We start from the raw sequence: 24,794 nt of genomic DNA, 5'->3' as shown, positions 1-24,794 counted from the left end.
TGAAGGCTGGGATTACAAGCATCCACCACCACGCCATGCTCTGAAAATGAAAAACACTTGTTCATCCCTAAGAGAAATATACTCTGAATATGCAGAAAGTGTAGCCTGCTCTAGCTGGATGCCAAGAGCAAACTCATCCATGCATCATTCTCATCTGCCCCTGTCATTCCTCTATGAAGTGGTTTGATTTAGTGTTTGTCAAGGCTTGCCAGGCTCATGGGCCCTGGACTGTGCATTGTTTGTGTTATTGACAGAATCAAAAAGCCTGGAACACGATGGTGCTCAAAAACATAGCTGCCTCGGGGAAATTCTCCAGTGACCGAACCATTAAGGAATACGCCAAGGACATCTGGAACATGGAGCCTTCAGATCTGAAGATCTCCCTCTCCAACGAGTCCGGCAATGAGATCAACACCAATGGGAAGTGAACAGTGATGGGGAAATATCTCTCAAAAAAGAGTGACTTCTTATTGAACTTGAATGTTTCTACCGCTTCATTGATTCTGTTTTGTTCTTGAATAAGTAGTTAAGTGTCTCTGGGAATGGGAAGGGGGAATGTGTGGCTGTATTCGAGCTAAAAATAAAATGCCGGCTTCCAGTTGTCAATCAGTAGCCTTGTAGGATCACTTTCCTCAACAGTAATCAGCCAGAAAACTGCTTGGAACTGTTTAATGCCGTTTAAATGAACTGAGGTAAAATATCTTCTTTCTTACACTACGATCAGAGTCCAAGCTCCAAGCTGCTAGCTCTGTTGCCTCAAGCTGTTATATAACAAAAGGTGCTAATCCAGATAAATTACAAACATAAATTTAGTCTCACAGTTCTGGCAATGGGAGAAGTCCAAGATGAAGAGGCCCACAGGTTGAGTGTCTGGTGAGCCACTTTTTGGTTCCTAAATGGTACCATTTTGTCCTGTCCTCTCCCGGTGAAAGAAACAGAGAGAGCCCCTGTGGACCTGTGCTGTAGGGACCTAATTCCATTCATAAGAGCCCAGCTCTCACGACCTAATCACCTCCAAAAGCCTCTGCTTCCTGATACCATCACACTGATGGGTAAACTCCAACACAGGAGCTTGAGGGCAGACACCAAGTTCATACACCAGCAGCCGCCTTGCTCACAAACATCCCCAGCAGATTTCATAAGCAGACACTGATAGATGGTCCACATTGAATTCGGCATGATTCACAAGGCAGACATGATGAACTAAAACACATTCCATACAGCTTTCTTTATTCAAATGGCAGGTGACCTGTGGAAGAGTCGAAGGCTTCAGCTCCTCCAAGGAGCCCAATGTAATCTTGCATGAAGGAACCGCACAGCTCAGGCAGCCACATCTGCTACCAGCTCTCATGCCCACTGCTGCCTCAGGAAGTCTCTGCAGAGAAAGCACTTAGGTCAGCGCTGCCCTGGTCACCCTTACGACCCAGGGGTCATGATTAGCAAGAGTAGTTCTCACCTTACGCTTCTTAGCAGCATGGGACTGTTACAAAGAAGGTTGTGGTGGAAGCCAGGAGGAAAGACAACCATTTTGACCCTGTCTTTGTTCCTGTAGGCACTGCGTGCAATTTCATAGAGCTGCAGGAGAAGCAAAGAGTCAAAGGGGGTCCTACAGCCATAGGTCTCCTAGTCCTACTCTCCTAAAAGGGAAAGGAACTTGGGGGGGGGGGGGGCGGTGGGCTGTCTCTCATCAAGTCAGAGACCTAGGGACCCTCCCAGGTCCTCAGTTGGCTGTTTCTACAGCAAGGACCAGAATGCCTATGACTAACAATATTAATGAACCCTCATTCTTCCTCTGACCACACCTCATAGGGGCCCACTCCAGCACAGGAGGAAAACATTAGCGATATCACGGGGCACCCACTTAGCCACAGACAACGAGTGAGGGACCAAGGTCTACCCATAGCCCCAAACTTCTTTAAGACACTCATTGTTCAGATCAAAGAACACAGCTCTTTAGGGGTGTAGAGGATCCCCTGTAGTGTCAGAGACCTCTAAGCTCCAAGCAGAGGTCACCTAGATGACGAAATGGTCGCGCTCTTGGGATACCTGTTTCCCACATGCAAGAGGCACCGTCCTGTCGTCTTCTCCGTGCAAGATGAGAAGTGGGGAGGACAGGAAGGTCACACTGGGGCGGATGGGAGAGAAACACCCAGTTTAGGAATTAAACCCAAGTGCTTAAGTTCCAAATTCAGTGACACGTGAAGTTTGCCTAAAGCACAAAAAAAATAAAGTCTTCCTTCCAAAACGTCACAGCATCATGTGTGCAAGCCTTCACCCAGTAACCTTTTTACACGCCCCCCCAACCCATGTTCCCCTCTGTCTCATTTTACTCTTACAATTGAATCAAGTTAATTCACTTCTACATGAATTTTGATAATACTGAAAATTGATGACACTGAATGTTGATAATATTGAAATAATGGATTTGCATGACATTAGTAATCCTTATCTTTAATTCTACTTCATTGTGTAATGTCAGAACTCTCCTAACTAAAAGTCTATAAAATAGGGAGATGGCCCTGTGGCTAAGTGCACTGGCTATTCTTTCTGGCAACCTATGGCAGCTCACAAACATTTGTAACTCCAGTTCCAGGGGATCTGACACCCTCTTCTGGACTCCCTGGGCACTATACAGACACAGTGCACAAAGTACTCACACATAAAATTAAAATAAATCTTTAAAAGCCTGCAAAATAAGATAACTCAAAAATCACAGAACTGCCTGAGACCTTCTTGTAGCAATTCATTTACATCTCCCCATAAAAGTCAAGAGTGGACGTGCAGCCCCAGATGTGATTAGTCACCTGGTTGCCCCAGTTTGGCAATACAGAAGGTTGCTGGCATGCAGACAGATGTCCACTCTTAGGGCCTAGGCAGACACTTCCCTGTCCTTCCAAATCCACCACTAGAGTTACTGCTCAGAGAGCCAGCTCTCCTCAGATGTTCAAACAGGAAAGAGGGGATAGTTGCCTATTTGGAAGCATTGCTTTTAAAAAAAAAAAAAAAAAGATTTATTTATTATATATACAGTGCTCTGCCTGCATGTAACCCTGCAGGCCAGAAGAGGCCATTAGATCACATTATAGATGGTTGTGAGCCACTGTGTGGTTGCTGAGAATTGAACTAAGGACCTCTGGAAAAGCAGTCAGTGCTCTTAACCTCTGAGCCATCTCTCCAGGCCCTTGGAAGCATTCTTAAACTATTCCTAACTATTGGATCTATTGCTGGGTCAGCTGGCTGGTATGGTCTGAGTTTAGGCTGCATGAGGAATAAGCCCTAGCAGTCAGGGGTCCCCCCGACAGACTAGACTCCAGCAGCCTTTCACATGGTCTATATAGATACATCTTGATGATGTCAGAGAAGGTACTGGATTGGGGAAAGCACTGACTCAGACATAAGGAGAACAGCAGATCCTAAGACGTGTAGAAAGCCTACTCCAAATCTAGTGCCCATCCCAAGAACTAGCACGAAATCCAGAGACAGGTAAGACCTACACCCCAGGCTCCCATCTTGTATGACATGCTGGTTACTCAGGAGCGAGAGCAAGCATCCTGATCGGCTTACTTTTCATCGTTAGGGAAGACGATTTTGTCTTCTTTAAGGGCATCCATAACCGCTCTTAAACATCTTGGAAGCTTCCAGTAAATCTATTGGAAGGAAGGAAGAAAGGAAGAAAACCCAAAGATATTAATGCTTGTCCCATCACAGTCTAGAATACATGGTTGCAGGGTCTCAGAACAACCTTCCCAAGCAGGCATGCAATTTGCTACAGCCTCTCACCTTGTGAGCCCTAAGTAGCAAGAGAACCACCATTCCCTAGCTACACTAAACTTAAAACAAAACAGAACCACTTTTGGGATATTCAAAACTAGTTCCTTTCATTGAAGAATTTGGAGGGGGGCGGGAAACCAGAAATGAGGAGAGAAACAAGCCACCTATGAGTTCCACCATCAAAACTCTTCACTATAAACACTCGGTTGTGTCTTCCTACGCTGCGTCACTGCAAAAGCATGTGACAGCCAGGCTCCTATTCCTCTGCTCACAAAGGAGCAGCAACACACGAAATCTAAAGTTTGCATCTATCGCCAGCAGAATTAATTAGTTTGTTTAGGGAGCAGCACGCAGACAAATACATCCTGGTGAGAGTATTTGATGCATAGATAATCGGTTTGAGAGGATTTGAACATTCCAAATAGTTGGACTTGGTTTGTTATCATAACGCTTTAAGACACTTCCGGTCTTGACAATGGCGGACAATATCCCAGCTGCCGTTCTGCCCTCTAGTGACAAGCTGCAGCCAATAGAGTAGGAGCTGAATCCGCCTTTCTACACAGTGATTACGTCATCACAAAAATTAGTCCATAAGCCCTGAAAACTTCCGCTTCAGCTGAAAACGTGGAGCAGCGGACAGGAGCCATGCACATCATAGTACCCACCTCCCACCTTCCTGCACCCCCAAACTGAATCCCAAATCCAATCTTTGCCCTCTGTCTCCACTGTTGCCAGCCACGCCACTCTATCTCTGGACGGATGCAGCCCCTGCTTCCCCCCTCCCCACCTGTAAATCAGATCTTAGCACTGGTCAGCTTAACACCCTCTAAGGATGCTTGGGTTGAGCCAAATATAGCACCTGGGCCTTTGAAGCCCCGTAGACTTGGGTGGCTGCCTCTGTTCCCAGGCTTTTGTCACTAAACCCTTTGCTGGCTTTGTCTGATGTGGCTGCCTTCTGCTTCCAGACTTCATCAAAATGACACCATTATTTTTGCCTTTTTTGTGTCCATAGATCTCTAGATTTTTGCCTATTCCCTTTTACTTTTTTTTTTTTTTTTTGAGATTATAACTTAATTAAAATGTTTTTCCTTTCCCCTTTCTCCCCCCCTCCTTCAAATTTATGGCTCCTTTTTTCACTAATTGTTATTCCATGCATATATGTGTATGTGTGTAAATGCATATATATATATATATAATACTTATATGTTCCTAAGTATAACCTGTTCAGTCTGAATAATGTTATTTGTATGTATATTTTCAGGACAATTTTACAGAGGTTTTTCCAAGCCAGCTATGAAGTCTGGCCCTCAGCACTCCCTGTGACCCTGTGACACAAGGTTGTTTTCCCACAGCTGGTCAGTGTTGCCTTATTGGACCTGCCTTCTCTTTCACCTGCGAGGATACAACTTCTTCACTGGGGCCAAGCGGGGGGGGGGGGGGGGCGGGGGGGGGCCCAGGGGGGTTGTTGTGCACAAGACATTTTTCTTCTGTTACCCGCTAGATCTAGAAGACTCTCTGGTATACAACAGATGTTCAATAAATATGTCATAAAGGTGGAATGAGGCCTCTTTATGCAAATGTCCCTGTGTATACCTTAGGCTGTTAGCTATTTTTCCTCGGTGGGCCTGCTTCTTCAGGTTTCGTTCTTAGAGTAGAGTTTTCCAAAGGGAAGACCAGCAGAATCTCACACGGTTCCCCTCCTGCAGCTTTGAGGGGAAGCTGGAAGGATGCAATGTAGCAAGCAGGGCACAGCCAAAGGGCTAAAACGGGCATGGAATAGGCAGGCAGGGCCAGCAAACTTCACGTGGTGTTTTGCTTTATTTTGTTTTGTTTTGTTTTGTTTTTCTTAGATGGACTCTCACAATGATGCCAGGCTGGTTTTGACCTCTTAACCTTTCTGCCTCAACTTTCTCAATAGCTTATATCATAGGTACACGGTGCCATGCTTTTGAAAATAAATTTTGCACTTATTTAGAGTGTGTATACATGTGTGTGTGCATACTCACATACCGCCCCACACACACAAACAATCATGGGCCATGTGAACCTGGAGTTCAGAGGACAACTTGTAGGAACTGGTTGTCTCCTTCAACCATGTGGGTTCTGGGGATCACCCTTGTCATCAAGTTTGGCAACAGATGCTTTAACCCAGTAAACCACCTCCCCTAGCTCACCAGTTTTAAAAAAAAAAAAAAAACCACATTAAAATTGGCCTATAACCTGCCACCTGATGTGTGCTCCTAGAGCTCCCATGTGTTACGGCTATTTAAATATTTTTTTTTCTGATCTTTTGGAAGGGAATTCACAACTCCATAGGGAGTTTTGCTTACCAGATGGCACAGGACAAGTAGACTCCTGTTGCATACCTAGCGTGCAGGCCGTGGCTTAGAAAGCCTCCTCAGTTCCCAGGACCTGCCTGGCCTGCACATTTTCCAGCTCTCTGAGGATGGTCTGCATTCAGGTGTGTGCTGGTCATCTAACTCTGTCTCTCCTCTCTTTCTTCTCCCTCTGTTTCCAAAGCTAAGGGCAAAGGTTACCAGGTTTGTTTTCTTTTCTTTGTCTCCTAATTCTACTTCTCCTGGAACCGGGACTGGTGGGAGAAAAATTCAATAAGAGAAACCCTTCAGCAATTCACCTCAGGTTCTGAAGGAGTAAGAAGAAAGCAGACCCAAGCCATTCTCCCATCATGCCTCACTACCTACCAAGGGAGACAGCTTTTGAGACTAAGAGGTCAGGTGGTTACGCCTAGACCAGACCACAGAGGCAGACTCTTTATTGGTCTTCCTGCCTCCCCCTTTCTTCTGTAATACTTTTTAGTCCACTCTGAAACAGAATGAGTGAGGAAAGGAACAGGCATTGTTGGTGTCCTAGTGGCAGCTGGGTATTCCCACGCAGTGTCTCATTTGTTTTGGTTGGTTGGTTAGTTAGTTGGGGTGTTTTTGTTTTTGTTTTTGTTTGGTTTGGTTTGGTTGGTCTGGATTTTCTTTGGTGTTGTTACTGTGTTTTGTTTTTGTAGCAATGCTGTGCATTAAGCATTGTCAACCACATTATTTTTCCTTAGTGGGAGACTCAGGACAGTCAGGGTCGGGGTTGGGGTCAGGGGAGCCATTCAGGACTAGTGGCAGAGGCTAGATTTGAATCCCAATCTGTCTGAACCCATAGTCCATGCTCATCACTTACACCATCCTAACTGACAAGAAGAACTGAATCTCTGTGGTCCCTTCCAACCAGAGCATGAAGCAGAGGACCCGAGCCCCTCTCTACCTCCACCTATGACACGGCCCTCGTCGTGTCTTTACTCAACAGTAAAGATCAGGGTCTAGCACCACATGTGCAAAGAAACAACTCTAGCCCACTGAGTGCTTATTAAGTAGGTGCAGCTGTAGTTGCCTTTTGTATGTATGTATGTATGTGTGTGTGTATGTATGTATGTATATTCATTAATTTGTCACAGCAAATCTGAATAAACTTTTCTAATCCCTGTTTATAGATGAAGCCACTTGAGTATTAAAAAAAAAAAAAAAAAGAAGCCCCAGCTGTGAGTGATAATTCAGAAAGTTAAACCTGGACAGTTAGATGCCAGAGCCAGGGTTCTTAAGGACTGTGAAACACTACAGGACAGTAAGCTTCTAGTCATGGGCTGCTTGTTATATCAGACGACTCCTGGTTTGCAGTTTTAAACTGTACCAAGGTGCCAAAGTAAAGCTTTTTGAGGAGAAGGTGTGAGCACGTTGAATGCTGATCTTTCCCTGGACCAGCAACATGCAGGGATGATCCCGGCTGCAGCGGCAGTGCCCCGCCAGTCAGCCATGTGATCAGAACATCCCAGGCTCCACAGCGCAGTGCCTCTGAGCTGCCATGCCGGCAAAGAAGGTGCGATCAGGGCGTGAGTTTATCATTGCGTGTCAACAAACATCTGTAAACTTCATGCCACTTAAAATTGAATAGACTTCTTAAAATTGGGAGAAGCTGGGTGTATTAGCACACACCTGTAGTCCTAGCTACTTGGGAGGCAGAGGAAAGAGGAGTTGTGGGCTATAAATAGCATTCTTCTATTGTCCCCCTCCAGATTCTCGCCTTGAGCTCCTACCCTGACTCCCCTCAGTAGGGAGTATAAGCTGTAAGATAAAATAAACCCTTTCCTCCGCAAGTTGCTTTTATCACAGACACAGAGACCCTAAGACAACAGTCTACACCTAGATGCTGATAGCGTTGATGAAGGAATCAACAGCACATCTAATAATAATTCCCAAAAATTATATAAAGGCTATGAAAAGTACTCCTATATGGTCAAGAAGAAATCACAATGATATTATAAAATATTTTAACTAAATGAAAAGTAAAATATTTATTTATTGCACGTCTGTGTGTGTGTGTGTGTGTGTGTGTGTGTGTGTGCCGCAGTGCAGATGTGAAGGTCAGAGGGCAACTTGTGAGAATTGATTCTCTCTGTTCACCACGTGGGTTTCCAGGACCAATTATAGGTTATCAGATACAGTGGCTTGAACAAGAATGGCCCCACAGCCTCATACGCTTAAATCGCCCCCCCTCCCACCCCAGGATTAGGAGGTGTGGTCTGATTGGAAGAGGTGTGTCACTGGGCATTCTGCCTCCTGCTTGTGGATGAGCTGTGAGCCCCCAGTGACTGTTCCCTCCACCTGCTACGTAGCTGCACCCCATCTTCATAAACTCTAACCTCCTGAAGCTATAAGCCCAGGTAAACTCTTTTTCTTAATAAGTTTCTTTGGTCATGGTGTTTTACTACAGCAATGAAAAGTGAATAATACATCAGGCTTGGTAGCAAGTGTCCTAACCCACTGGGCCACCTTGCCGACCCTTGAACTAGCTGACAATTAAAACAAATTTCAAAACTTGCGGGATTCAGAAATGTGGCCTAGGGAGAGTATATCCTAATACACAAATTAGAAAAATGAATCCTCTAAATAAATTATTAGATGATGCTGGGCATAGTTGTGCACTTGGGAGGCAGAAGCAGGCGGATCTCTGTGGGATCACAAAGCAAGTACCAGGACAGCCAGGGCTACACAGAAAAACCCTGTCTTTAAAAAAAAAAAAGTAATATCATCTCAAGAAATTTTCAAATGAAAAATTAAATATGAAAAAATACAACAAAGAGAATAATGATATACTTATTCTAACCCAAAAGGTTGGAAAGAGACCAGCAAGGAAAGATAAAGGAAAAGATGAAATTAAGGGAACAGAAAGCATTCCATCTGATGATTAGAAAACTTGACAAAATTAACTGCCTTCTGCTATGCCTGTGGGCTGCCTGTGGCTCACAACTGCTTCCTCTTGTCCTGGGAGACAGAAGCATGGTCTCTGTCCTTCCTGAACTCTCTACCACAGTGGGGGAGGGGCGAGGGGAGGACAGGGACACAGCATAGCATAGCATCCATGGGGTTCCCTTGGAACTTGCTGCCTGTTCTGTCCCCTCCTCATCCAAGCACCCCATTCACCTGTGGGGCTTTCCTCGATGCTCTCCCACAGTCAGCCATTCACAAAGTCCTTGCTTTGGGCTAGCTTCTCAGAGAGGGAGTTAGAAAGCAAAACCTAAAGAAACCTAAATGATAAACAAATAAGCAACTAAACAGAAATGCAAACAAAAGACAATAGAACATTTGTGCATCATCAGCATTTGGAAGACTGATCAATACACCCAATGCATCCCAGTCAAAGTTCCAGAATTTGTTTTGATAAATTGACAAGAGTATCCCAAGATAGATATACAAGAACAAAAAGGGTTAAGAATTGCCAAGGCACCAGGCAGTGGTGGTGCATGCCTTTAATCCCAGCACTAGGGAGGCAGAGGCAGGGGGATCTCTATGAGTTCAAGGTCAGCCTGGTCTACAGAGTGACTTCCAGGACACCTAGGGCTACATAAAGAAACCCTGTCTCAGGAAAGAAAAACAAACCAGCCAAGGGAAGACAGGAGAGATGGCTCAAAGAGCACTTGTTGCTCTTGCAAGGGGAACCACGTTCAGTCCCCAGCATCCTCACGGTGACCCACAGCCATCCATAACTCCAGTCCTAAGGACCCCGACATCTTCTTCTGGCCTCCTTATGTATGGCATGCATGTGGTGCACAGACGTGCATGCAGGCAAAATACCCATCCATATAAAATAAAAATTAAAAAAGGAAAAAATTAAGAATACCAAGGCAATGAATGCTAAGTATGAACAAAACTGAGTGAGCTGTACAGCAAACATTAAGATATTGTAATAGTCCGTGGACAACGAAGAGAAACGAGACTCAAGCAACTGTGCGTGTATGTGTATGTGTGTATATATATATATATTTATATATATCTCCTCATACAGACCAGCCCATGTAAATCCTGGTACCACTGCAGAATGAGCAAGTGGTCCTGGTCCCACGGATACCTCCCTCCACACAAGCATCCAAACCTGTGACTTGTGGCTTTTAACATAAAAGATAAAATAGTTTCTAGAAAGATATCTGCATAAACTTGAGTAATCAGAATTTCCTCAGACAAAGCACAAAATTGGTGAGTTTTTCCGCATTAAGTTTAGGAATAATTCTTCACAGTGACCAGTAAGGGAGTGGAAAGGCCCGGCAATATACCATAATGGACCTGCAATACGATTCCCTAAGGACCCACGCTAGCATCTATGAAGAGCTTCCACAAGTAGAATACAGCTCAATTTTAAAAAATGGGGGCGGGGGAGAAAAACACGAGCAAGTTCACAGGAGATGATATCTAAATGGCTGATAACCATCTACTTGTCACTCGCCAGAAAAACCTGTGGGCAAACCTGTGATACAAGTATGATTCTCACACACTTGATGAGAGATAGGCTGGTAATCTCACTTTTAAAAAATGCACAGCACTGTAAGAGCCACAGCACAATCTCACAGGCAACAATTCAGCCCTCACGCTCACCCAGTGACAGGTTTGCACATTAGCAGAACACAAGTAGGAAGCTGGAGAGATGGCTCGGTGGTTAAGAGCACTGGCTGCCCTCCCAGTGTCCGAGTTCTAGCCCCCACATGGCAGCGCACAGCCACTTATAACCCCAATCCCGGGGGATCTAATTTCACCTTCTGACCTCTGCATGCACTGCATGTACATGGTGCATACAAGCAAAACACTCACAGAGACAAGAAAGAAATAGAAGCAAGTGTAAGAATGCATGCCAAGGTACGTAGCTTGGTGGTAGAGCATTTGGCTACCACCTGTGAGGCCATAAGTTCAAGTCCCCCCACAGACAGACAGACAGACAGACAGACACAGAATACACACCAACAATGTTATAAATTGCCTCTGACTGAGAGTGACTTGAATGTAAGTAACAGGATGAACCTGTAAATGGCGCTACGTGCATTATAACTGAATACTATATAACAATGGAAATGACCAAACTACAGTTTTATACATCCAGAATAAAGTCTCATAAGTAGAATGTTAGGTGAGAAAAGGAAATAGAATGTAACCTATGTAATTATATAATTTATATATGAAGGAGCTCAAACAAGCCATTCCTCAGAGACCCACACATTGGCAGTACCACAGCAAAGATAGACATGGATGTGGCTACCTTCCCCTGAGAGCCCGTAAGCAAACTTCAGAAAAGTCTGTGATGGCTTACGGTACAAAGCATTTTAGAAATAAACAGAGTAAAATAGCCCCACGATGCCTTATAGCCGCAAATGATTTAAAATTTGTGCCTGTGTTGCCTCTAAAACTATTGCCTTTCCTCCAACTCCTCTACTAAACCTTCATTTGCTCACAGTTGTCAGTATATGACTACAAACAATGGAAATCAGGCCTGGAACTTTGAGACAGGAGGATTGTCATTGGTTGGAAGTCAGTCGATGCTACACAGTGTGAGTTCAAGTGCAGTCTGGGCTATGAAATAAAACCTATCTCAAAATAATAATAATAATAATAATAATAATAATAATAATAATAATAATAATAAAAAATAATAATAATAATAATAATAAAATAATAGCAGCAACAACCAAGAAGAGACTTGATACCCTATGAGCATATACAGTGAGAGGAGGTCCTGCTCACAGTCATAGGGGAGGGGGAGAGGAGTAAGGGGAAAATGGGAGGGAGGGAGGAATGGGAGGATACAAGGGATGGGATAACACTTGAGATGCAATATGAATAAATTAACAAAAAATATTTTTTAAAAATTATAGCAACAACAACAATAATAATAGGATAATGTACACAACAGATTTTTTTTTTAACTCATCTCTGTTTTACTTTCTTGAGAAGACCATTGTCCATATCTGGAGTGCCATGTAAAAGCATTTTCTCTAGAATCTTCTTTATGATAAAAAAAAATGTAAGAGACATGGCTGTCACTCATAGAGCTAAAACATGTATAAAATTGTATTACCAATTTAAAATGAATAATTACCATAGTATAGCTATATCTAATGGGTTTAAAAATTATAAAATATGTGTTCACTTCAGCAATGCATGCTCTAAAAATTATAAAATATATACAGTTAATTGGGGGGCGGGTGGCCTTCAACTTAATCAGCTCCTCAGTCTCTTAGAACTCTTGTGCCTTCAATAGTAAACTGACCAAGGCTAGAACGACTCATAAACATGAAGCTCACTAAGGAAGTGGGCTGTATTCATAAACGCCTGGGTGTAGAAACAGCCTGCACTTTGACACAGGGCAAGAGGAATGAAAGACTCGCCTTTAGCAGAGGATAGTTGAGGAGTTCCACCCAAATATTGGTAAATGGGGCTTCTAAGACAATGGCATCAGCTGGACATCCTAGAAAATAAAAATGATTTTACGAAACAAGTAATTCAAAAATAAGAATAAATAAAAAATGAATAATTCTCCTCTTCAAATACCGAAATGCCACCCTCCCTAGATAAGGAAGTGGCCCTCAAAGGCTTGTACATGAACTGACTATATTAAAACCATTTCTGAAGTGTTTCAATATGCAATCTCTAACTCCACACCATACTTGGGGGACAGTCTTGGTGCAGGGACTAAGAACGTATGTACACACACACACACACACACACACACACGTTCATTTTGGTGCACATGTATATGCAAAGCATGCATATGCATGTGTACACATAAATGTGGAGGCCAGAGGTCAACCTCAGATGTTGGTCAACAGGAACCATCCACCTTGTTTTGTAGATACAGGTGTGCACATACACACATGTGTGCACACATACACATGAAGACACGTATGCACAGGCACATGCACACACACGCACACATGCAGACATATGTGTGCACATACATGTGAGCACACATACACATACAATTACTAACTATTCAGGGTATAGTTAGTAACAAGGAGGTGGGAAGACTTCAGACCAGTTCTCTGAGTTTTGGCTGTGACCTCAACGGACTTCATTCTAGGAAAAACAGTATGTTAGATATAAAACAAGCGGGGCAGAGGCTGAGTCCAGCTTCAAATCAACTTAATCTCTGATTTGATCATGGTGACTTTATCTCCACCCAAAATGCTTTGAAAGAGAAAAGGAGAGTATTCCTGGAAGAAGAGAGCATCGCCCCAAGTTCTTGATCTAGCACTTCCTATCAGCAATTACTATCACTTAATAAAAAAAATAACTAGGTCTATAAAGAGACAAGGTTGTGACTCAGTGGTGTTGCAATTGCCTACCATTCCTGAGGACCTGGGTTCGATGTCCAGCACTGTTAAATAATCAACAAAGCACCAGGTGATGGTAGCACATGCCTTAATCCCAGCACTCAGGAGGTAGAGGCAAATGGATCTCTGTGAGTTTGAGGCCAGCCTGGTCTATAAAGCAAGTTCCTGGACAGCCAAGGCTACCCAGAGAAACCTTGTCTCAAAAAACAAACAAACAAAAACAAACAAACAAACAAACCAGACAGACAAACAAACAAAAACCCTGAAGTCCAAGGACATTTTTACTGGAGTTTCAGAGAAAAACAACAGGTTAGGAAAGCTATTAAGTTCCCACAGCTGCCAGAAGTCAGGGGTGGCTAAGAGGGAGAGAGAAACATGGAATTAGTGTGGACAGCTGCACTGTGGGTGTGAGAGAAGAGTGAGAACTGTTAGAGTGTTAGGGTAGACACACAGGATTTTCATCTTTAGACATAAGAGATAGAGATAGACAATAGATAGATAGATAGATAGATAGATAGACAGACAGACAGATAGACAGACAGATGATAGATGTTACATGTTTCTCAGTCAAAGTATACAAACTTAACAGTGAGGATCTGTAAGCAACTGCCAAACAAAACAAAACCACAAGCAATTGGTCTTGAGATTTTTTTTTTTTTTTTTAAATTTCATAGCAGCATTAGGGTAAATAATGGTTTTTCCCCTATCATCCACCACTTCTATACATGGAGGAAACACTATTTGGTTTTTTTTGTTGTTGTTGTTGTTTTCTTTTCTTTTCTTTTTAATCTTTAAACAAATGGTCTGGTCCTATTCACAGAGATTCTAAATTCATAAAACCAGTTAGAAAGCAAGAAAGTCAGCTGCGTCCTCGGACTCTATCAGATCTCTTTGATGAACACCAACTTGAATATTAGGAAAAATGGCTCTAGAGGGTAGTGTGGCTATTGTTATTATTTCAGAATATATTATTTTCCTGTCCTATGATTCAAATTTACATCACTTTAGAAATAGGACTGATTGAGACTAGCACTTGCTATGTAGCTCAGGCTACCTCAATCTCAAAATCTACCACCTCAGCCTCCTGTGCTCCCATGACCAACAAAGCAATTTTAGCTAGTATTTAGTCTTAATTTCACAGCCTAGAAAAGAAGCAGTTATACTGTTTGTTTGTTTGTTTTAATCCTTCAAAATTGGGGCACCTGGGAATCTGTGGTCAGTGTATAAATAAATTTCACAAAAACTCTTGACTTTTATATTTTTCCACCTCAAGCCAGAAGCCTTCCATTTAAGAAGTTTCCCTTACCTCTCTCCTCTAATGCTCTGGCAGCATTGGTTGCAACTCTGTAAGACAATGACAGTGTGCATGAGAAACATGGCAGTCGAAAGGATGCTGTGGCCTCCACAACCCAGAACCAGCAACTGCTGAAAAGCTCCAGGTTCTCTGCCTAGAAAATCCAGACAGACAAACAACTGTACCCAGAATTTCAAAGGGTACCACAGACCTTAATTTAAGGATCTTATTCTTTAATGCTCTTGTGAATTCTTCCAGAATAGATGTCAATGTCATAGTTAATGCAGGGAGTTTAAAGGGCTTGTTACTGTCTTACAAGCAGGCATATCAGCAGGGCAGGTTCTCTTACCATTTCTGGAAAGAGAGAGAGAGAGAACACGAGAGACAGAGACAGACAGACAGATACAGAGATAGACAGACAGACAGAGAGAGAGACAGAGGGGGCGGGGAGGGAGAGCGCACAAAGAACCAAGGAATCTCAGTTTGGCTTCCCTTCCTTGTTTGCAATGCCTTTAAAGACCAAAAAAAAAAAAAAAATCCCCTCTAAGGACCCACCAAAGACATCTTTTCAGCTCCCACTTACCCTGTACCCAGAGAATGGCCCCACAGACACACGGGAGTTCTACCGCTTCTTGCTTTGGCCCATTCGTAGACACAAATAGCATCTGTGGTTAGTCCAGCCTCTGAGGGCGTCCCAGTGGAATCCCCAAACCCTGGCAGCAAGAAGAGGAGAAAATAGTATCACACCCTCCAAACCAAGAAATCATCCAAAGCCTTCCACCCTGTCACATCCCTCCACATCGTTCTCAGCACATACCCCGTCACATCCCTGCACACCGTTCTCAGAACATACCTCTGTAGTCCACAGACAACACATGGAAGCCGCCATCACTCAGCACCTGGGTACCAAATGAGCTGTTATCACCTCAGATGAGAAGGCTGCTCTGCAACACATCTATGTCCCTAGTTGTCATGGGAACAAAGATGTGATCTGAGGGGCTGGGGTACGGCTCGCTGGTAAGGCACATGCCAAAGCACTTGGTTTGAACATCTGAATCACAAGGATTCTTTGCTTTTTAAATCTAGAGATGAAAGTCAATGAGAAAGGTGGACAGCAGCCCGGGTCACTTACATCTGGCCTCTGCCACCAACCAGGAATGCAGCCTTAGCCTGCTCGCTAAACATTAAAATATGTCAATACTATTCAGGGCTGCTGGAGGCTTACCATGATATTTATTGTACTTATGCGCCTGATTTCATGGTGCAATTCCATTTGAGCAAGCTCTAGAGCTGGAGGTGTGGCTCAGTGGTCCAGCACTTGCCCAGCATGCTCAAAGCCCTGGGCTTGATCCCTGAGACCGCACACTCTCTACAAGAATGAATGAGTTTCTCTGAGAAAGAAACACTACACAAAGTTGTGGGGAGAGGCAATCTCACAATGGTGAGGTGTTTATCTTGAATATGATCAAATAAAAGATATATTTTCAACTAAGGAAAAAAAATAAAAAGATTACAACTGGAAGATATGAAATCATTGCCCAGTCCCAAGTAGGTCAAAAACAAAAACAAAAAGAAAGAACTATGAAAACTTAATTTTTAACAAGCTGAAATACAACAATATACAAAGAAGAGATGTTCTTAGAGATGTGTTTTATAGATAAAGAAACTGAAGAGTCGCAGTAACTAGTTAGATGTTTTACAGTTAGTTATGGGCGGAGCCAAGATTCCAGCCCAAGCTTGCCTGGGCCTGCCTGCATCTATGCACTGTGGCTTCCTACCACAGCAGATGTGTGTGGCTAAACCTCGTCAGAGTTCTTCAACATTCAAACCAAGCTACAAGAAACTAACTGGGACTTTCAGTTTGAGCCAGGTTGCATTACCTCCAAAAAGCGAGCCAACGCACAGAAGCTAAACACCAGAGGAATGGAGGAGGAATTTCCACGTGTGGCTCGTAGCACCCCACATTAAATAAGGAGAACAGTAACAATGCTTACCCCCCGCCCAATATTTACTCCTAGGAAAACAAACAAAACATGAAAAACAAAGAGGATACCGTAAGTTTTCTGTAGCTGTACTATGTAAGTAAAGTCAAGGAAAAAAGCAAAACGCTATTGTAACATCTGTGGGCTAGTTAGCAGGTACTGATGAATAAACTGGAAAAGGATAGCCTTTAAATTGGTAATTGTCGCCCCTATATAAAAACATGAAAAGTAGAGCTGCATCTGTGATGAGAACCTAATCGCAGCGTTTGGGAGGCAGAGTCAGGCAGATCTCTATGAATCCAATGTCAGCCTGGTCTATATATCAAATTCCAGGCCGCCAGGGTTACAAAATGAGACCCTAACTCCAAAAACAGGTAAAAACAAACAAACAAACAAACAAACAAACGCCCAGAAAACAAGAAAGTGAAAAATGTTTATAAAACAATATTAAAGCACGGAACATAAATTTATATATAGGTCGAACTATAGCATCAAAGGTTTTATATGAAAGAGAAAAAAGTCCAGTGGAGGATGAACAGAAGTGAAAGTACTGGAAAATGGAGGGGGAAGGAGGAAGGACAGAAAGACAGAGGAAGAATAAAGGAAGGAATAAACGATTTGATAATAAAGACCTTGTATTTTAAAACAGTCACCTGTCCAGACAGGCTCCAAAAAATTGTGGAAATGAGATCAAATTCATAAAACGGTTTTAGGAGCCAGAGTTCTTTCCATGTACTTACTCTCCCCCCTACCCCACCCCTCCCTCACCCCTCCCCTCCCCCTCCCCCTGCCAGGACAATGGATGAAAAAAAGTACATTCATAAGGCGACAAATCTCTCTGTGACCTCTCAGACCCACCTTTACCAGCTTAATTCTGTGAGAAGCTGCCCTGTAGAGGAGAGACAGGGGAAAACACACAAGAATTAGGAACCACCATGGTAAACTCAATAAAAGTCACTCTCACCTGAGCCTACTCACACTTCCCTCCTTTTCTGTTTTAGATTCTTGTTTTGCTTTTGTTCATTCTGGTGTTGTTATTGTTGTTTGAGACAGGGTTTCACTGTGCAGCCCTGGCTGGCCTCAAGCTCCCAGAGATCTATCTGCCTCAGCCTCCCAAGTGCTGGTATTAAAGGCACATGCCACCACACCTGACCTAACAACACTGGTTTTTCTTTCTTCCTTTCCTTCCTTCGGTCCTTCCTTCATTCTTTCTTTTTTTTTTTTTTTTTTTTTTTTTTTTTTTTTTTTTGTAGTTAAATAAATAACCAAGAGAAAAAGAATTGCTTCTTAGCGGCAAGGCCAGCATGACTGAAGCCCCACCCCCACCCGTGCCCTCCCTTGGATGCACTGGTCTCTCCAGGGCTTCCCAACCTGAGCACTTGACGTACTGTAACCCATCTCCTCCAGTTCTGTGCAGCAGAACTCACCTTCAGGTCTCCTCTGTAAGCTAACGGGAAAGGTTGGGAAGAGCTGACTTCAGAACCAGAGGGTGAGATTGGATCCCCTGCACTCAACTACAGTGTATCTGAACCCCACTAACTCTGCCACAAGGTATAAGAAGAAACGAAGGACAAAACATCCCCAAAGTGACAGCATCCACTCTCACCTCAATAACAGAAAGCAAAGAATTAGCCAAAGGGCAGAAAAACCCTTAAAAAACAAAAAACAAAAAACAAAAAAAACAACTTTGGCTTTGGAAACAAAATTGTTCAGTGTTAGTGATCCATGCAACCCCTGAGCATACAGCTAAAGCTGTAAACCGATTTCCTAGAAACAAAAGTGGACCCATACTTCAAAGCTTACATACTTTGCTAGATTCTGCCATAGACCTGAACCCTAAATTCACTGATTTTGGTCCATTGACAAGATCTGTTTGAGGAGTGGTGCTCAGACCTCAGTACTGCTGAGCCCAAGCTGAGACTGAGGCAGAGGCTGAGGAGGATGTGGCCCATCAACCTGGGTCGACTGAGGACAATTTCCGGTTTACACAGAGGGTCGGGCACGGCAGTACTGTCTGCGGATCCTTTAATAAACCTACTGTAACGCTGTCCAAATTCATAAATCAGAACAGTGGTAAACAAGACTGACCACTGTTCAGTTTCACTGAAGAATCTCAGGGGACATGATTTTAAACCAAACCGAGCAAGAATGTTCCGGAGAGAAGGCAACGCTTGAGAAAGCCATCACCTGACAGAAAATGACAAAGAGGCACAGGCGAGCTAGCCAGTGGGCAGGTTCCTGAGCCTGCCACTTGGTTTGAAGTGTCTCTCCCCACACCCCACACCCCACACCCCACACCCCCCGCCCCAGCCAACTTCCCAGACATGAGGGAGATCCTGGGTTTATGCTACACTGCCCCTCCCCGCCAAGCAAAGCAGTCCTGCTGTCCCCAACTGATAATCATCTGGGCCAGAGACAGCTTTGACAACACATCAAAGGACATCAGACTTCTGAGAGGCCAGCTCTGTGACAATGCCAGGCAGGGACCAGAGATTAGACTGAAACATAAATGTGTTAGAGTGAAATTTATCAGAGTCCTCAGTTCCTGTGTCAGAGTTCCAGGTAGCTTCTCTTAGACTTCTGCTGAATGGGATTAATGCTAACTAAAGGACTCTCCATGGGCAGTTTCTGGAAGATGCCATCGAGGAGAAAATTGCCCTTTGTTGGCCCTTTAATGCATGCCTAAACCTTTTCTAACCCTTCATGGGTCTGTCAATCCATGCAATATTTGAAGACTATTTGAAACGTGCAAGCGTTACAAGCAGAACACACGTGCCATAGAAAGCCGTGCATACATTCAGAGAAATGCAGGGAAGTTTGTACAGGCCAAGTGAGGAGGATTGCAGGAAGCCACTTGGAAACAGTCATTCCTAGCTACAAGGACTAAAAGCAAAGGTGGCTCCAGGCTGAGGCTGAGGGGAGAGTGGCTGGCCAGATATTCTCTCTCACAAGAATCTGAGGTCCCAGTAGCCTTTGTGCAAGGCCGTGGTGCTGGCAAGTCTTCTGGGACAGTTCTTCCTGTTGGACATGTGTATACACACACACACACACACACACACACACACACACACACACACACACACCACACACACGCACATATACACCACACACATGCCACACACACATACACACCACACACACACACCTCTCCTCCTTCCAGCCTGCTAACTCTAGTCCTTTCTTAGTTTAAAAACAACTGATTCCATTTCAATTCAATCCATCATTCTGAAAACTCCTGAGGAGTAAAGAAACCAGTGGCTTCATTGAAATTGATATGGACATTTTGGGAGAATTACGACTCCCTCCCTTTCAGAGACAGACCCACGTCATTCTACACACAGACTGCTTGTTTAAAGAGAATGGGCTTGCCTGAGCACTTTCACATTTCAATGAAGGAACAGAAACAGGTGGAGACATGTCTATGGTTGAAAACGGCCTTCACTCTCCCTTGGCTTAGAAATGCTTTTAATCTCTCAAAGACAGACAGACAAACAGACAGGCAGACAGACAAACAGACAGGCAGGCAGACAGACAGACAGAGGATAGATATATACTCCAAGTAGACTTGCTGACCTGTTATGGGAACTGCCATGAAGATAAACAATAACGGGGTTCCCATCACAAAGGGCAGCTTCATACCAGCAGCGACACTTCCCCTCGGCCTCTTCTCCCCGGCAGCTGGGGACTGTGTGCCTGAAGAACAGGGAAAGGCTTTACAGGACTGCGGAGACAGCAACTCGCTTCCACCCCATATCCTTATGCAAGAAACCACATATCAAAAAATGACAGCTATGTGTATGCATACTTTGAAGATTTTATCTGAGTAAAACATGCATAATGTAATAATATAATCTAAGAGCACAGAATATCTGAGGGAAAATGCTCTTGCTAGCCCACCGTCCTACACAGCGTGTGTTTAAAGCCTTAATTGACTTTTGTTTCTACTAAGAAGTTTCCAAGACCGCAGTTCTTAGGAGCAAGCCACTGAAATAACAACAACAACAAGTAAAAGATAATAGATATTTACCCAGAACTTGAGCATGAACCCAAGCAAATCCTTCCCTCACCCACCCCCACCTCAGTAATCAGTGTTAATACATTTCAATAGCTGCTTACATTTTGATGCTCAGATTTCAGCATGTGAACACATGTGTGTTGAAACATACAATTAAAGATGTTCAACACGATGTGGGTGGCGTGATGCCTAATCACAGGTTGACACACCTGCGAAGACGTAAGCTCAGTTGAGGGGTGGACTCCATCAGATTGGCCTGTGGGCTTGTCTGTAGAGCACTTACTCAACTGCTAGTTGATGGAGAAAGGCCCCGCCCACTGTGGGCAGTGCTATCCCTAGGCAGCTGGTTCTAGGCCGAGTAAAAAAAGGTAGCTGGATGTAAGCCTAAGCAAGCCAGTTAGCAGCCAACTTCCATGGCGTCTGACTCAGTTCTTGCCTCCAGGTTCCTACCCCAAGTTTCTGCCTTTTTTCCTCAACCATGGACTAGACCTTGAAAGGCGAAATAAGTCTTTTCTTTGTCAAGTTGCTTTTGGTCATGATGTTTATCACAACATAAAGCAAACTAGGACAGCACTCTACTCACCATTAGTGATGATTACTTTAGAGCATAAGGCAGGTGATTAAAGGCAAGGCTATAACGTACCTCAGGAGCCTTCCTAGAGTACACACACAAATTTCTTCTCCACAGACAGGCCCTTTCGCTTTCATTTCTAAGCTACCCAGCTCTGAAATAACAACTCAACAGAAGCCATGTAGTCTGACTAAAAAAACCCAGTGGACCTGAGAGTGTCAACACCTGTGTTTGAGTTCTTCTGTCTTGTTCAACTAACAGGAGAACCCTGTCAATACAAATGCTATGTTGTGTCATCTCACAGGGGACATGCAGAACTGGCCAATGGGTGAAGCTTCTTCAGTCCTCTCAACCCCCAGGACCTCCAGAAACACAGATGCCGCTGTCTTCTGGGTGAGCTGATCATGAACATAGCTGTCTCCCCAGGCCCACGTGGCCAGTCAAGCTACTAGCTAGACTGTTCCCAAGGATAAGGAAAAAGTTATATGCACTGTTCCAGAACATTCTTCACTTGGAACTTCAGACTGACAGAAGCATTCAAACAGAGCATTAGTAATGGCAGCCAAGAATAAGCAGGAGACCCAAAAGGAAGACCCCAAGATTACCACAACAGAAAACAGGAGGCATGTGACCTCCTTTGATTTTGATTGAATATTTTCTGTATGCTAGAATTAGGATATTGGTGAACCTACCACCAGGGTCTGTCCACTTATGAATGCTATAGTCTCAATTAGGAAGGCAAAAATGAGGATGTAATATCAATATGTTTAGTCCATTACAATGGGAAGAAGCACTGGACACAGCACACTTACCTAAAGAGGAAGATGAAGAACAAGGGAAAGGAAGTTCCCAAAATTGACCAGTCAAAGTGAGACCCAAAACATGAGGTAGGGGTAGCTAGGAAAAGGAGAGAGCAGAGCAAGTCCTGGCTGTGGCGTTTGTCAGGGAGCCAGTGTGTCTAGGGCAGAGGGTTGACTGCAAGGGTAGATGGAGTAAGGCAGAAATGGGTGGGGCCAGAAACCAAGATTGCCATTTGTAAGACTTTGTACTCTAAAGCAAAACAATCTGTAAAATAAAATGAAGCAGGGGAGTTGTCACAACAAAAGGAAAGGTGTATCGGACAGCTTCTAGAAGCTTCTACCGCCAGCCAGGTTCTGCACAGACAGTCAACAGAGCCCTACCCCTCTCTGCTCTTCTAGCAGAAAGTTCTGCACTCACTTTGCTCTCTGTCTCTGCCTGCCTCTCTCTCTTTCTCTCTCTCTCTCTCTCTCTCTCTCTCTCTCTCTCTCTCTCTCTCTCTCTCTCCTCTTCTTTTCTTTCTATAGCTGATGCAGGTAAGAAGGGTCAAGGGGCTAGCATAATGATTCAGTGGATAAAGCATTTACTTGCCATGAAAGCATAAGAACCAGAGTTAGTTAGGAAGGTGTCAGCTCACTCACCAGACGCCAAGCAGTACCCCAGGCTCAGACCTGAGGAAGAAGTTCACTGTGTGAGCGATCTGTGACTCGGGTTTCTTTAAATCCACAAGGGGAATTTTAACTGTAAAATAGAAATCATAATTGACCCTCAGCATCAGGCTCCATGTCTGTTCATCATGGTTTAAAAAAACAAACAAACAAAACAAAACTTTTGCAAGCCAATTGTTCTTAACCCTTGTAATGCCGTGACCCTTTAATACAGTCCCTCATGTCATGGTGACCCCTAACCACAAACCTATTTCCTTGCTACTTCATAACTGTAATCTGCTACTGTTGTAAATCATAATGTAAACATCTATGTCCTCCAATGGTCTTAGGAGACCTCTGTGAAAGGGACATTTGATCCCCAAAGGGGTCATAACCCACAGGTTGAGAACTGCTATTGTAAGCAAATAGTTCTAAGCTGCAAGCTAAGCAAGAAAAGTGTTCATGCAATCCTTATTCTTTCTGGAGCTAAAAGAGGAATAAACCATTTCTCCAAAAAGGTAAGTCGAATTGGACAAAAATGAACCACAGGGAATATTATTATCATTATCTATAAAGCAAAATATAGCTAGTACTAACATATCACAGAGGGCACGACACTGAGAGTTAGGGCTCCAGTATTCTGTGGGGGCGAGGATAGAAAGGAATCTCTCTCTGTCTCTCCGTCTCTCTCTGTATCTGTCTGTCTGTCTGTCTCTTTCTCTCTCTCTCTTGTATGTCTCTCTGTGTCTCTCCTTGTCTCTCTCTCTCTCTTCTCTTTCTTCTAAAGTTGATGCAGGTAAGAAGGATCAAGCTGGGCATAGTAGCACACACCTGTAATTCCAGCACTCTGGGAGGCAGAAGCAGGCAGATCTCTGAGAGTTCGAGGCCAGTCTAATCAACAAGGTTACACAGAAACACCCTGTCTTGGTCAGGGTGGGGAGGAGGGGGAGAGGGGGAGGGGTCAGAGAGCTGGGGTGATACTTCAGCAGGTAACATGTTTGCCACACAAGTGTAAGAACAAGCATTAGGATCTGCCATACCCACATAAAAAGCCAGGCAGGCATGACAGCCCACCGGAAATCTCAGCAACAGGGAGGAAAAGCATAGGGTTCTCAGGGTAAACTACTGACACTAGCCAGATCTGGAACTCCTCTTCAACAAGGGAAGGGTTATGGAGGAGAACACCCAGTGTCAACACACACACAAACACACACACACATACACACACACACACACACATACACACACACACACACACAGAGAGAGAGAGAGAGAGAGAGAGAGAGAGAGAGAAGACGTACATACACACATGCACATACATATATGCACACACACATACATACACATACAAACATACATGCACACACAAACATCAGAGACATACACAGACATATATACGCACATACATGCAGACATAGATACAAAGGCACATTCTCTCTCTCTCTCTCTCTCTCTCTCTCTCTCTCTCTCTCTCTCTCTCTCTCTCTCTAGCACTTTAGAAAGATTCATGTTAACCTCCAAAGCCAATACAGTAGGTTTCCGACCATGTGAGTCTAGCCAGGGTTTTCTTTTGTTTTGTTTTCGAGGCAAGGTTTCTCTGTGTAGCCTTGCTTGTCCTGGACTCACTTTGTAGACCAGGCTGGCCTTGAACTCACAGCAATCCACCTGCCTCAGTCTCCCAAGTGCTCGGATTAAAGGTGTGTGTCACCACGCCCGGCTGGCCAGGGTTTTGTAACCAATGTTTTGCTTGTATTCTGACCCCTAAGAGCAGTGAATTCTTTATTTGGGAGGATTTATGTAGGTATATTTATGGACAATGCATACTTACGAAAATTAAAATATATTAGCATATTCATCAGAGGAGGGAGAACGTGTTCCGCGAACGATTTACTAGTGAAGCTTTGGTATTCAGCAGCTATTTTTCTCCCGAGTGCTGAGCAGGAGCGTGGGAAAAATCTGCAAAACATTGAGGAATAAACTTTCTGAGGTTTGTCTTGGTTTGCTTCTCTCTTAAGATCATATCCAGCCAAATAGGGGTGGTGAGCACCTTTGATCCCAGCACTCAGA

General features: G+C 43.8%; 2 protein-coding genes across 2 annotated transcripts in view; one reads left to right on the top strand and one right to left on the bottom strand.

Moving 5' to 3' along the window:
• The window catches only part of Pygl (glycogen phosphorylase L), a 34,943-nt gene extending 34,485 nt beyond the window's left edge, over positions 1-458 (top strand). Inside the window, exon 20 of the mRNA XM_051147108.1 lies at positions 255-458. Within this exon, the coding sequence (XP_051003065.1) occupies positions 255-428 (174 nt within the window). The 3' untranslated portion in view covers positions 429-458. The remainder of the gene's footprint in view (positions 1-254) is intronic.
• A 761-nt stretch (positions 459-1,219) lies between these two features.
• Abhd12b (abhydrolase domain containing 12B) overlaps positions 1,220-24,794 on the bottom strand; it is a 29,098-nt gene continuing 5,523 nt past the window's right edge. Inside the window, exons 2-13 of the mRNA XM_051147090.1 lie at positions 24,556-24,683; positions 22,722-22,821; positions 20,270-20,389; positions 17,555-17,585; positions 15,568-15,613; positions 15,298-15,427; positions 14,727-14,764; positions 12,476-12,555; positions 3,565-3,647; positions 2,047-2,125; positions 1,457-1,575; positions 1,220-1,375 (exon numbers count right to left, since the gene is read on the bottom strand). Of these exons, the coding sequence (XP_051003047.1) occupies positions 1,348-1,375; positions 1,457-1,575; positions 2,047-2,125; positions 3,565-3,647; positions 12,476-12,555; positions 14,727-14,764; positions 15,298-15,427; positions 15,568-15,613; positions 17,555-17,585; positions 20,270-20,389; positions 22,722-22,821; positions 24,556-24,683 (982 nt within the window). The 3' untranslated portion in view covers positions 1,220-1,347. The remainder of the gene's footprint in view (positions 1,376-1,456; positions 1,576-2,046; positions 2,126-3,564; positions 3,648-12,475; positions 12,556-14,726; positions 14,765-15,297; positions 15,428-15,567; positions 15,614-17,554; positions 17,586-20,269; positions 20,390-22,721; positions 22,822-24,555; positions 24,684-24,794) is intronic.

This window comes from Acomys russatus, chromosome 1 (assembly GCF_903995435.1).
Source record: "Acomys russatus chromosome 1, mAcoRus1.1, whole genome shotgun sequence".
Lineage (NCBI taxonomy): Eukaryota > Metazoa > Chordata > Mammalia > Rodentia > Muridae > Acomys > Acomys russatus.
This window is presented reverse-complemented; position numbering and strand designations above follow the sequence as displayed.